Consider the following 13,409-nt stretch of genomic DNA (forward strand, 5'->3'; position numbering starts at 1 on the left):
GCTAAGCAAAGACATGCCAGAGAATTCCTAGAGGCCTGGCACTCCAACCCACAATGCCATAAGCAAACACATAGATCTAGATGCCATCTATCAACCCCTCAGAAAACAAACAGGAAATGACATCACCACAAACCCCAGGAACCCCATCCAGGACAAACATATAAATAGAAAGCAGGAGACAACAGCTTTGCTTCGCTTCACTTGGAGGTTGCCACTGATGTTACCTAGCCAGGTAATGAAGCGTCTGGATATCAAACCTACAGCTCAGCGAGCAAGCCTACACCCTACAACCTCTACCATTGGGGAGAAGGTACAGAAGCCCGAATACACAGTTTTGTAACAGTTTTTACCCTACTGTCGTTAGAATACTGAATGGATTCACAAACTCTTAACATTTGCTTGTACCTGTGTTTTTGTTTTTGCTGCTGTTTACATATTATTTACTTATCTATGCTACTTAACTCTGTGATCTGCCTGTATTGCTCGCAAGACAAAGCTTTTCACTGTGCCTCAGTACATGTGACAATAAATTCAATTCAATTCAATTAATCTCTTTTCCTACTTATGTCATTAGTACGTATGTGGACCACGATTTGGGGCTGCTCTCCCTCCCACTTAAGGATCCCGAAAACATGGTCTGAGACATCATGAACCCTGGCACCTGGGAGGCAACATGCCAACCGTGAGTTTCTCTCGTGCCCACAAAACCTCCTATCTGTTCCCCTAACTATGGAGTCCCTAATGTCTAATACTCTGCACATCTCCCTGCTTTCATTCTGAGCAACAGGGACAGACTGTGTACCAGAGACCTGCACCCCATGGCTTATCCCTGCTAAGTCCCTCCCCACAACAGTATCCAAAACGGTATACTTGTTGTTGAGGGGTACAGCCAGAGGGGTTCCCTGTACTGCCTGCCAGTTCCCTTTCTGTCTCCTGACAGTAACCCATCTGCCATTTCCTTGAACCTGAGTTGTGACGACCACCCTGTAACTCCTCTGCCTCCCAAGTGATCTGAAGTTCATCCAGTTCCAGTTCCTTAAGCAGCTTCCGAGGAGCTGGAGTTGAGCGCACTTCCCGTATATGAAGTCAGCAGGGACACCAGAGGTGACCCCTACCTCCCACATTGAGAAGGGACATTCAACTGCCCTGAACACCATCCCAACTGTTCTAAATGCCCAAAGAGACTGTAAAAATATAAAGAATATTAAAAAAAACTAGTAACCTTACCAATCCAGTGCATAGAACCATTTATTTTTGGTTAGAGGAGGAAGATGGGTGGGAGACACTACCGAAGTAGTGTTTCGGGTAATGCAACCAACCAAATATATTACTTCACTTACTCAGCAGTTCCATGTCCGCTCCTGCTCAGCGTGAGACAAGTCATGATCAGTGACTCCCAGCAATTTTTTTTTTATTTAACAGGTCAGCACAGTTTGACTGTCCACCTGCAGCCATTGCCATTGGCAGACAGGATCTGACAACCTCAATGGTGTTTGTTGATTTTTTTTATTTGAACTAGACATTTTTAAAGTATCGAGCAATTCAAGTTAAGCAACTTGGAACAAAACCGTACTGAAGAATTTTTAAATGCACAATCAGATTGAATTGTTCAGCAAACCAAATTGAGCAACTTCAAGTTGACCAGTAATTTGGTCAACTTTTCACCTTTAATGAGCAAATGCTCCTTTTTGCTGGCCTGAAGCGCGAGTACAAGCACGCTCAGTTTTAATCTAGTTGGAAATCACCATGTCATTTTACAATTAATTAATTAAAATCAGGTAACGACAATGACACTAGAGAAATTTATATTCTTCCCAGTCCGTCCCAAAAGTCTCCTTCTCCACACCCTCTGTTAAAAAAACTTTCCCATTCCAAAAATAAAAATATTTTGTGGTATTCAGCCCTTTGCATCACTTTTGAAAAAGCCACAGTATTTCAAAGCGAGATTAAGTAACATCAACTTTGGGCTAAATTGAAATGTGTCCTTTGATACCATACTGAATTACTATCTGCTCACTCAATTTTCTTTTAATATGAACATTAGACCAAAAACTGTTAATTATAATGCTCAAAACCTAACTCTAAAACATGCCAGCTCATGTCACTATGACATATACCTGCCATCAGTGGTACTTATCTTTTGATTCAAGCTTTATGAATATTTTTCTCAAACTTATTAAGCATGAACATGGGAAATTGCTAAAACAGGGCATACGGAGACTTGTTCTGGTGAATAAAAGCAAAAGCATATTGTAACCAGTTGTTGCATCAAGCGTTGCCACCACGACACTAACTTGCCACCAAACATCAAGGATTGGGAAATCCTGTTTATCTAATTCTATTTGTGGGTTTGGAAGTTTAATTGCTTATCCTGAAACACTTTTTCTTTCACTGTTCCTCCACTAATATTTATTCATATTTCCTTTCTTTCTCACGATCTGCACTTTCAAACTCTAAAATATTTCTTTCCACCCTGTCTTCCCTCCTTCTGTTTCAAACCCCAAAACTCTGGCATTCGTTTGCTTCTTATGTATCTTCATTAGCTCAATCAAAGCCTGCAGATAAAGCAGGCACCAAACCAATTATATGATTTTGTCTGAAACCTTTTAACTGAAACGTACAACACAGTAGGAGGCCATCTAACCCATTGTGCCGCTTTTGAAGGAGAAATCCAATTTTTTTGCACCACTGTGCTCTTCCCCAAATTACTTTAAACATTTCAGTTTTCAAATACATATCGAATTCCCTTTGGAATGTTATTGTTGAATCCAATATATCACTCTTTCAGACATTCCATTCCGGATCTTAAAAAAGTAGCTGCTTAAAAACCATTCTCAGCCTCCCCTCTTTTATTCCTTAACTTTAATGATTCAGTGTCATCCAGTTATTGGTGTTGTAATCTATCCACCAATTGAAGCAGTCTCCCCTAATTTACTCCACGAAAACATGTCATAGAGCCATAGAGCTGTACAGCACGGAAACAGACCCTTCGGTCCATTTTGCCCATGTCAGCCAGCTATCCTAACATAATCTGGTCCCATTTGCCAAAACTTGGCCCATATCCCTCCAAACCCTTTCTATTCATATACCCATCCAGGTGCCTTTTACAAGCTGTAATTGTACCAGCCTCCACCACTTCCGCTGGCAGCTCATTCCATACACGAACCATCTTCTGTGCAAAAGGTCCCTTTTATATCTTTCCCCTCTCGCCCTAAACTTATGCACTCTAGTTCTGGAATCCCCCACCCCAGGGAAAAGTCAATTTGCCTTATCTATGCCCCTCATGATTTTATAAACCTCTATAAGGTCACCCATCAGTGCCCGATGCTCCAGGGAAAACAGCCCAAGCCTATTCAGCCTCTCCCTATAGCTCAAATCCTCCTAACACTGGCAACATCCTTGTAAATCTTTTCTGAACCCTTTCAGGTTTCACAACATCCTTCCAATAGGAGGGAGAGCAGAATTGCACACAATATTCCAAAAGTGACCTAACCAATGTACTGTACAGTCACAACATGACCTCCCAACTCCTAAACTCAATGCTCTGACCAATAAAGGTAAGCATACCAAATGCGTTCTTCAGTATCCTATCGATCTGTGACTCCACTTTCAAGGAGCTATGAACCCGCACTCCAACGTCTCTTTGTTCAGCAACACTCCCTAGGACCTTACCATCAAGTGCATAAATCCTGCTCTAATTTGCTATTCCAAAATGCAGCACCTCACATTTATCTAAATAAACTCCATCTGCCACTTCTCAGCCCATTGGCCCATCTGATCAAGATCCCAACGTAATCTGAGGTAACCTTCTTCGCTGTTCACTACACATCCAATTTTGGCATCATCTGCAAACTTACTAACTTTATCTCTTATGCTCACATCCAAATCATTTATATAAATGATGAAAAGCAGAGGACCAGCACCGATCTTTGTGGCACTCCACTGGTCACAGGTCTCCAGTCTGAAAAACAACCCTCCACCACCACCCTCAGTCTTCTACCTTTGAGTCAGTTCTGTATCCAAATGGCTAGCTCATGATTTGAATATTCCCATCAAAACTCACCATCACCTCGTCTGCTGTAAGAAACACAATTCCAGCTTCTCCAGTATTGAATTTCCACTTTACGTTAAAAATCACACAACACCAGGTTATAGTCCAACAGGTTTATTTGGAAGCACTAGCTTTCAGAGTGCTGCTCCTTCAAAAAGTGGTTGTGGAGTGTAAGATTGTAAGACACAGAATTTATAGCAAAGGTTTACAGTGTGATGTAACTGAAAAGGACCTGGATTGTTTGTTAAGGCTCTCACCTTTTAGAATGGGCATGTTGGTTCTTTCAGATGTAATTCCCAGAACTTTCTTTAAATTTACATTCTCAAGTGAACTTTAACAATAGGCGCCATGTTGACCCAGATAATGCACTGAAGGTGTGAGGTGCCCTGTGTGAGGCTGTCCGTTCCCCAATGTTCAGACTGATTCTAATCTAAAATAGGAATTTACAGAATCTTACATGGATTCATGCCATTTTTGAGCAAAGTAAAATGTAATTCTGCAAGCACAAATTCACTCCACAAACTTATATATGTGTGTATACATGTGGGTGTGCGCGCGCAGGGGGATATAACTGTGTGTGACAGAGAGTGTCTATGTGTATGTGTGTGTGAGTGTGAATGTAAAGGGGTATAAGTCTGTGATAGGGTGCATGTTAGTGTGTGGGAGTGTATGTGTGAGCGTATGAGAGAGAGCTTGTGTATGAGAAAGGGTCTGCGTAAATGTGTGCGTGTGCGTGTGTGTGTTTTGCAGCAGTGGGGTCACCTGTAGTGTGCCAGGAACCCAAGGTCCTGGTTGAGGACATCTCCATAGGTACCGAACTTGGCTCTCAGCCTCTCCTCGGTCACTTTGTGTTGTTGCCTGTCCCAAAGTCCACCTTGGAAGATGGTTACCCGAAGGACCGAGGTCGAATGTCCTGGACTGCTGAAGTGTTCTTTGACTGGAAGGGAACACTTCTGTCTGTTGATTGTTGTGCGGTGCCCATTCATCCGTTACTGTATCCTCTGCTCGGTCTCACCAATGTATTATACCTCAGGGCATCCTTGCCTGCAGTGTATGAGATAGACAATGTTGGCTGAGTGACATGAGTACCCGCCACATACATGGTAGGAGGTGTCCCCAGTGTAATAGTGGTATCTGTGTCGACACTCTGACACATCTTGCAGCGTCTACCGTGACAAGTTTGTATGGTATTGTCCTGAAACCAGGCAGTTTGCTGTGAACAATGATCTGTTTGAGGTTTGGTGGTTGTCTAAAGGCAAGTAGTGGAGGTGTGGGGAAGACCTTGGTGAGATGTTCATCCTCATTGATAACGTGTTGCAGGCCGTGAAGAACATGGTGTAGTTTTTCGGCTCCTGGGAAGTACTGGGCAATGAAGGGTATCCTGTCGGTTGCAGCTTGTTAAAGGGTAAAAACAAAGACTGCAGATGCTGGAAACCAGATTGTTTATTAGAGTGGTGCTGGAAAAGCAGAGCAGTTCAGGCAGCATCCGAGCAGCAGGAAAATCAACGTTTCGGGCAAAAGCCCTTTATCAGGAATAGAGCAGCTCGTGTCTGTCTCCTGAGGAGGTCATTATAGTTTCTCACTGTGGCACATCGGAACTGGTGGTCAATGAGTTGAGCATCGCACCAAGTTATCAATTAGGATGAACACATCATTAACAACGATGAGCACCTCGCCAAGACCTTCCCCACACCTCCACTTCTTGCCTTTAAACAACCACCAAACCTCAAACAGACCATTGTTCACAGCACACTGCCTGGTTTTCAGGACAACTCCATAAAACCTCGTCATTGTAGATGCCACAAGAAGTGTCAGAATGTCAACATGGATACCACTATTACACATGGGGTCAACTCCCACCATGTACATGGCAGGTACTCACGTGACTTGACCCAATGTTGTCTGTCTCATATGCTGCAAGCAAGGATGCTCTGAGGCATGGTACACTGGTGAGACAGAGCAGAGGCTACGACAACAGATGAATGGACACCGCACAACAATCAATAGACAGGAGTGTTCCCTCCCAGTCGGAGAGCACTTCAGCTGTCCAGGACATTCGACCTCGGACCTTCAGGTGACCATCCTCCAAGGCAGACTTTGGGACAGCAATAAATCAAAGTGGTCGAGCAGAGGCTGATAGCCAAGCACCCTCAACTGTGGATGGACTCAACTGGGACCTTGGGTTCATGTCACAGACAGGTGACCCCACTGCATGATATACACACACACACACACACACACATATCTAAAGACCCATAGTCAGGTAGACCCTCACACACAGAGGCTCTGTCTCAAACACCCACATATTTCACTCACATACACACACCCTTTCAAAGACTTATACCCCTTTAAACTCACACACATACACAAACACTCTCCTGGACACTCATACCCCCCACTGCTCCCGCAAATACACATCCACATAAAAGTTTGTGGTGTGAATTTGTACTTGCAGAATTATATTTTATTTGACTCAAAAACTGCATGAATCCATGTAAGATTCTGTAAATCCTTTTTTAGATTAGAATTAGTTTGAACATTGGGGCACAGACAGCCTCACGAAGGTCACCTCACACCTTCAATGCATTATCTATTGTTAATGTTCATTTGAGAATGTAACTTTAAGAAAGTTCTGCGATTTACATATGAAAGAACTGAAACCAACATGCCCATTCTAAAAGATGAGAGCCTTAACAAACATTCCAGGTCCTTTTCAATATATAGTTTCAGTTACATTACACTGTAAGCTCTTGCTAAAAATTCTGTGTCTTACGACCTTACACTCCACAATCACCTTTTGAAGGAGCAGCGCTCCGTAAGCTAGTGCTTCCAAATAAACCTGTTGGACACCGACACACACCACACTCTGCGTGAAAATGTTGCATCTATGGTCCCTTTTCTATTTTTCTCCTCCCACCCTAAACCTATGCCCACTAGTTTTGGACTCCGCTATCCTGAGAAAAAGACCTTGATTATTCACCCTGACATGCCCCTGATGATATTATTATAAACCTCTAAGGTCTCCCCTCAGCCTCTGACACTACAGGGAAAATAGCCCCAGCCTATTCAGTTTCTTCCTATACCTCAATTCCTCCAATTCTGGCAACAGCCTTTTAAATCTTTTCTGCACCCTTTCAAGTTTAACACATCTTCCCTATAGCAAGGAGACCAGAACTGAAAGCAGTATTTTGAATAGACATTTCTCCTTCAGCCTGAAAATGTATTCAGTTACAAATTGCTGGAGATGAGTGACAATAACACAATGGAACAGCAGGGACCTTTATAAATGGGACCAGCAGTCAATTTGCCTATCTATCTTAATCAATAAGAGTTGAAGGCTGAGAAGGAAATATGAATGACTAGGAAGGAGATATTGTGATTAGAGTCCAATTCAGCACAAAGAGTTAATTAAAAGCGAAATAAATGATAATTAGAAAAGGAAAAGCAAGAAAAATAATTTAAAGAATTCCTAATGTCAGACTCCACAGTGTCATAGGAACAGGAGGCGGCCATTCACCCTCTCGAGTCTGTTTTCCCCCATTCATAAAACCTAGAACGTTCATTGAGATCGTGGCTGATCTGTGGCTTAATTCTGTATTCCTGGCCTCTGGCCCATATCCCTTAATGCCCTTGCTTAACATAAATTTATCTCCGTTTTAAAGTTAAATTCCTGCATCCACTGCCATTTGTGGAAGAGTGTTCCAAAGATGTACCACTATGTGTGTGGAATTCCTTCCTCAACTGCTCTCTGTTGCTGAACAGATTGACTGGCTTTGCAGGAACATGATTTTTATCATTAAAGGATCCTTACATTGTTACTTACTAAACCTGACCTTTGAAGGCAAATTTAATTTGTAACTAATGATGAACAAATTCATCATTAATCCTAACCTAATTTTTGAAACACTCAGGCAAGTTAAAGGCTGGTTGCCATTTTCATGAGGTTAATGGCTATATAAGGGAATTTATGATAGGGTATCTCTGACTTGCCAAAAACTTTCTAATGCAACTAAACTCAATTTGAGGTTTTGGATGTAGGTTGATTTCTAGACATTTTGTCACCCTACTAGTTAATATCTTCAGTGGGCCTCAGACGAAGCACTGCTGAAACTTCCTGCTTTCTATTTATATGTTTGGGTTTCTTTGGGTTGGTGATGTCATTTCCTGTGGTGATGTTATTTCCTGTGGTGAAGTCACTGCCTGTTCCTTTTCTCAGGGGGCCTAACTCGATGTGTTAGACCCCATCTACCACCCCCTGAGAAAAGGAACAGGCAGTGACTTCACCACAGGAAATAACATCACCAACCCAAAGAAACCCAGAAATATAAATAGAAAGCAGCAAGTTTCAGCAGTGCTTCGCCTGAGGTCCACTGAAGATGTTACTTAGAAACATCTTGAAATAAACTTTCAAGCTCAGCGAGCAAACCTACATCCAATATTAAACTCCATCTTAGAGGCACATTAAACTCAACATTTTGCCAAAAATTCTTAGTCATTCTTCCCTTCTCTTATTCTCACTCCTATTTTGAAAACCTTACTCTCTCTTTAGAATTTCATGGATCACAGACTATTTCTGACAAACAGCCTCTATGGCAACCCACGCCTCCACTCACCAATTATTATTTCATAACTGTTGAATTATGCCTCTTTCCGACTTAGATTGGAAAATGGAGCAGGGAAACATAAATGGGCCAGTTCCTAACAGCCCATGTGATTGCAACATTTTGTCATATCAATCATCCATAATATTCTATGTGAAGTAGGTTACGTAGCAAAGTTTTTCAAGTAAATTGATTTCTGCACTGTGCTTAAAACTGATGCTGATAATATATTTAATTTAAAGTAGCGACCTTTAAAGATTGACCATGCATGCATTTAAAATGAATTCGCATAAAGAATAAAAGACAAATACTTTAAAAGTGGAAATTGTAAATAAAACAGAAAATACTGGGAAACTTAAGACAGGTTCGGCAGCATCAATGGGGAGACAGAAACAATTATTGCTTCAGATCAATGATCTTGCAGCAGAACTGAAAAGTAATTCAAAGAGCAGGTTGATGGGTCCTGTAATCTCTCTTATTATTAACATCTTCAAGGACGTGCCTTTGCATTGTGAAATTACAACAGCATTGAGTCTTACAATCAACCACCACAACAGTAGTAATATAGGTTTCTTAGAACATTGACCCCTTCAGGGTTTTTACAAAATACAATACTGCTTCTGTTAAAAATGTATCAAAACGCAAAGTCAACAATAATTTAAAAAAGTATTTCAAAACTGGAACAGAATATGCAAAAGATTATAGAATCAAGCAATAGAAAAACATACAGTGCCAGTTCTCAACAAATGTCACAACCGAAGTCAACTCCAACCATTCAATAAATATAATTAAAAAGATTTTTGACCTTTTCCATTGCAACCAACTAAAATGTGGCAGCCTCATCAGTTGTACAAAAAACAATTTGCAATTGAAACATCATAGTGAAGCATCAAGTTAGACTTGGTCACAGAGGTTTTGACATATATTAAGAGGCAGGGAATCTTCCATTTGTATAAACAATGCACTGTAATGAGAGAGGACATGTGCAGGTCACTGGGTTGTATAATAAGGAAATGAGGAGTGCTTGTGAGGGCCTTGTTTGTGTCTTTTCTCCAGAGGTGTGTCATAACACATCTGAACAGGTTGATTAAAAATATCTGGGCCAGGGAAATGTGTAAGATATGGAAAGATAAAATGTTAAGAGTGCGTAAATATGCCACTGCACCAGGGAGCTGGCCGTAGTGGGTTTTTACTGCCTTAACAGTGCATTTCACAATAAGAAAGTCCATTTTAAAATAAAAAGTCTGTAAAATTGTGGAAAATAGGAATTACCTGATTAAAATCGATACCAGTCACTTACAACCCTCAAGGTCTCTAGCTATGTTTGACAGGAGAAATACCTAATCACATTCATTCTGGCTGGGAGCAGTGGTGACACTAAACGCAGCCAACATTATTGGCTTTTTACAAAATACAATACTGCTTCTGTTAAAAATGTATCAAAACGCAAAGTCAACAATAATTTAAAAAAGTATTTCAAAACTGGAACAGAATATGCAAAAGAATTAAAATAAGGGACTATTTTGTTGTTTAGATGACAATGTACTTCAAGTAAAGGAAATAAATTTCCTTAAAATTATGTAATTACTATTATATAATGCCTTTGTAATATCAGGCTATGTCACTGAGAAAATTATGTCATATTACAGAGATATATATGGAGTTGAGACAAACCTGCTTTAATTGCTAACTCTCATCACCACAACAAAATAGGAGACAGCAGTTACTTGGTAAAACACCAGTAAAGATTAGTGTGGTGCTGGAAAAGCACAGCAGGTCAGGCAGCATCCGAGGAGCAGGAAAATTGATGTTTCGGGCAAAAGCCCTTCATAAGGAAGCTCCCTGATGAAGGGCTTTTGCCCGAAACTTCGATTTTCCTGCTCCTCAGATGCTGCCTGACCTGCTGTGCTTTTCCAGCACCACTCTAATCTTGACTCTGATCTCCAGCATCTGCGGTCCTCACTTTCGCCTAAAACACCAGTAAAAGCAAGCAATGCCAGTATACTTAATTCTGAAAACTGGTCAATAAACTCAGTTGTAAAAACAACTGCGTATGCTTACATGGTGTTGAAAACTGGTACCAAAACACATCAATTTTGTACAAACATCAATCAATAGATTTTATCCATTTAGTATGCAGCACTTCTTGGGAATTTCCAGATTCAGACTATAACTTATTGCAGCAATTTATTTGAAGAATATTCAAACAACACATAAGATGAAAATAAATTCATTATCCAAATTTGACAACTAAGTCTGAACTAATTAACTAAGAAAATCATGATACTGACTTCGTGTAATTAGGGCTTTGAAGTTATTTGTTTTTATTTAATCTGACTTCATTTATACTTTTCTGAGAAACGGAAATACCATCCTTAACATTAGTCTGGGACATCATGTCAATAACTGAATAAAAATGTACAAACATTATAGAATCAAGCAATAGAAAAATATACAGTGCCAGTTCTCAACAAATGTCACAACTGAAGTAAACTCCAACTATTCAATAAATATAATTAAAAAATACTTTTGTGCTTTTCCACTGCATACAACTAAAATGTGGTAGGCTCATCAGTTGTACAAAATGAAAATATGAAATAACAGAACTCTAGTAACACACAGTGTCATTCATTCACATAGCTTATCTCAAGACAATAAACTTTAGTGAACAGGTTAGGTTTGAAAAGGATAGGTATCGATGCATATCTTTAGATACATTTCAACTTCCAACAGTTGATGTCATAGTCAAAATGGTATCACTACCTATCTGTCCACTAACAGTTATGATGAACAGTCACAAATGTTTTATGCTGCAATGGAGAGACAGAACCTTAAGCAGTCTCAGCTAGCTCTCAGTGTCATCCCATTATACAACAGAAAACTCTCAGCAACTGTTCATTTCCATGTTAGTAATGGCTAAAAACAATATGAGCATAAATAGCTTTTATAAAAAAAAAAGACATGCAGTTGTTAGGAATGGCAAAAAGAAACAAATTAATGGCATAAAAAAAACACAACAGTTCCAGTGAATTGTAATGCACCATTCCAAGGAATTTTGTAATCAGCATTCTTCACAGTCAAATAATGTTCACCAGCCTTTAATGCTTCACGTGAGGCCATAGACATTGTAAACATACTCGAGACGTGTCAGTGCAGAGTTTAAAGTACAGTGAACAACAAGGACGGCAAACAACTAAGGTTGCATAGTCACAGGCATGAAGTTTAAAGATTCATCTCAAATATTAATGCAACAGGAGCCATAAATTCAAGTGCAAATGAACGATCTTGCTTCAGTTAATGCAGAGTATTTAGTTGATCTCAAATCTCCACTTTTCCTTTCTAAATTAAGAAAAGGCCAGAATGCCTGACACTGAAGTCTGTTAATACACTTATATACACAAGCTGAATGCACTTTTAAGAAGTCAGGGCATCCAAGCAAGCTATACCAAATTCTCATCAAGGATATGACTTACGAATCACACGGTTCATTCCATTTAACAAGTTAGTAGTTTCGGTGGACATGCTAAGGGTTGGATCTTTGCTTGCTGATGCTGATATCGCCGTCTCAGGTTCAGGGGTCTGGGGAGAATTCTCCAGTTTGGTTGCTGCTAATGCATTTGCATACTGCATCCTCGTGATCTGGTAAAAAAAAAAGCAACTTTATAACACATCCGCATCAAATCCCCAATCTATTCTGAAATTTAAAATAATTTGTATATTTAAAAATCAACCACAAAATGTTGTAAAAGAATTATGCCTAAGGATTCCTTAACTATTTTTGAGGTTTGAAGCACTCCTTTTCTCAAGGAGAATGTAAGGAACCATTCAGATTAATGCTAGCTCGATGCCTATTCCTGAAAGACATTTTAAAGGGTAATTTAAATTGAAGGCATCATTCAGCAACGAAGACCCTGGCAGACTAAATCTTTCAAGGTGTCAACATCACAACACGAGATTTATATCCATCCTAACCACCCATTATTTAGAAAAGGGCTTTTAAACAATAGAGTCACATGATGCAATGGCCATATTTTCTCTTTGCTTCTTGAAGTCAGCAAGAAACTACTCTCTGACAGATACCCATCAGGCCATCAAAACAGATGCAATTCAACCAAGCAAACAACATAATAACATCATTGCCTTGAAAATGAGAGAAAGACTTCCCAACTTGCTCTAACTTCAAATTTACCTGAGAACTAACCCCTGGAAATTTGACTGTAGGAAGTCTCAAAGCTTACTAAGAATTCTTTGCTTTTCAAAACCTTCATTTCAGGTAAAGGAATAAACTCATTTAAGAAGCTACAGGCTTGTCACCAAAGAGACTGAGACAGTTGCTCATTGTAATTGTATTCTTTTTTCCTTCATCTATCTAAACTTTGCAGGACTGACAATGATACAGAGTCAAGGTAGAGAGATGTCTTGTTTTTAAACCGGATAAGTGTGTAATAATAAATATTCTAAAACTCAGAAAAATGCTTCCTGCTAATGAGAATTATTTAATTGAGACAATCACTGACAGGATAAGAAGAAAAACGCTATATAAAGCACACTTATCACAGACAGTAAGGAAACAGAAAATGCCTTGAGGCAGCTGGCATGTAGACTCTGAGACGTATGGTGATTGAAAGATGAGAAACTAAGCAGTCTTATACTTTAGCTACAGAACAGAAAAGTAACAGAACCCGTATTCAGTACTCCCTCGTGATATTTCAATGATTACCAAAATTGAGGGGACCTAATCGTCATGTTCACTACAT

General features: G+C 39.9%; 1 protein-coding gene across 3 annotated transcripts in view; it reads right to left on the minus strand.

Moving 5' to 3' along the window:
* Positions 1 to 13,409, minus strand: part of LOC122561329 (metal transporter CNNM1) — a 106,426-nt gene that overhangs the window by 23,828 nt on the left and 69,189 nt on the right. For all 3 annotated transcript variants that reach the window (XM_043713036.1, XM_043713034.1, XM_043713035.1), the window contains one exon: positions 12,126 to 12,291. In XM_043713036.1, coding sequence (XP_043568971.1) covers positions 12,126 to 12,291 — 166 coding nt within the window. The remainder of the gene's footprint in view (positions 1 to 12,125; positions 12,292 to 13,409) is intronic.

Source organism: Chiloscyllium plagiosum, chromosome 22 (assembly GCF_004010195.1).
Source record: "Chiloscyllium plagiosum isolate BGI_BamShark_2017 chromosome 22, ASM401019v2, whole genome shotgun sequence".
Taxonomy (NCBI): Eukaryota; Metazoa; Chordata; class Chondrichthyes; order Orectolobiformes; family Hemiscylliidae; genus Chiloscyllium; species Chiloscyllium plagiosum.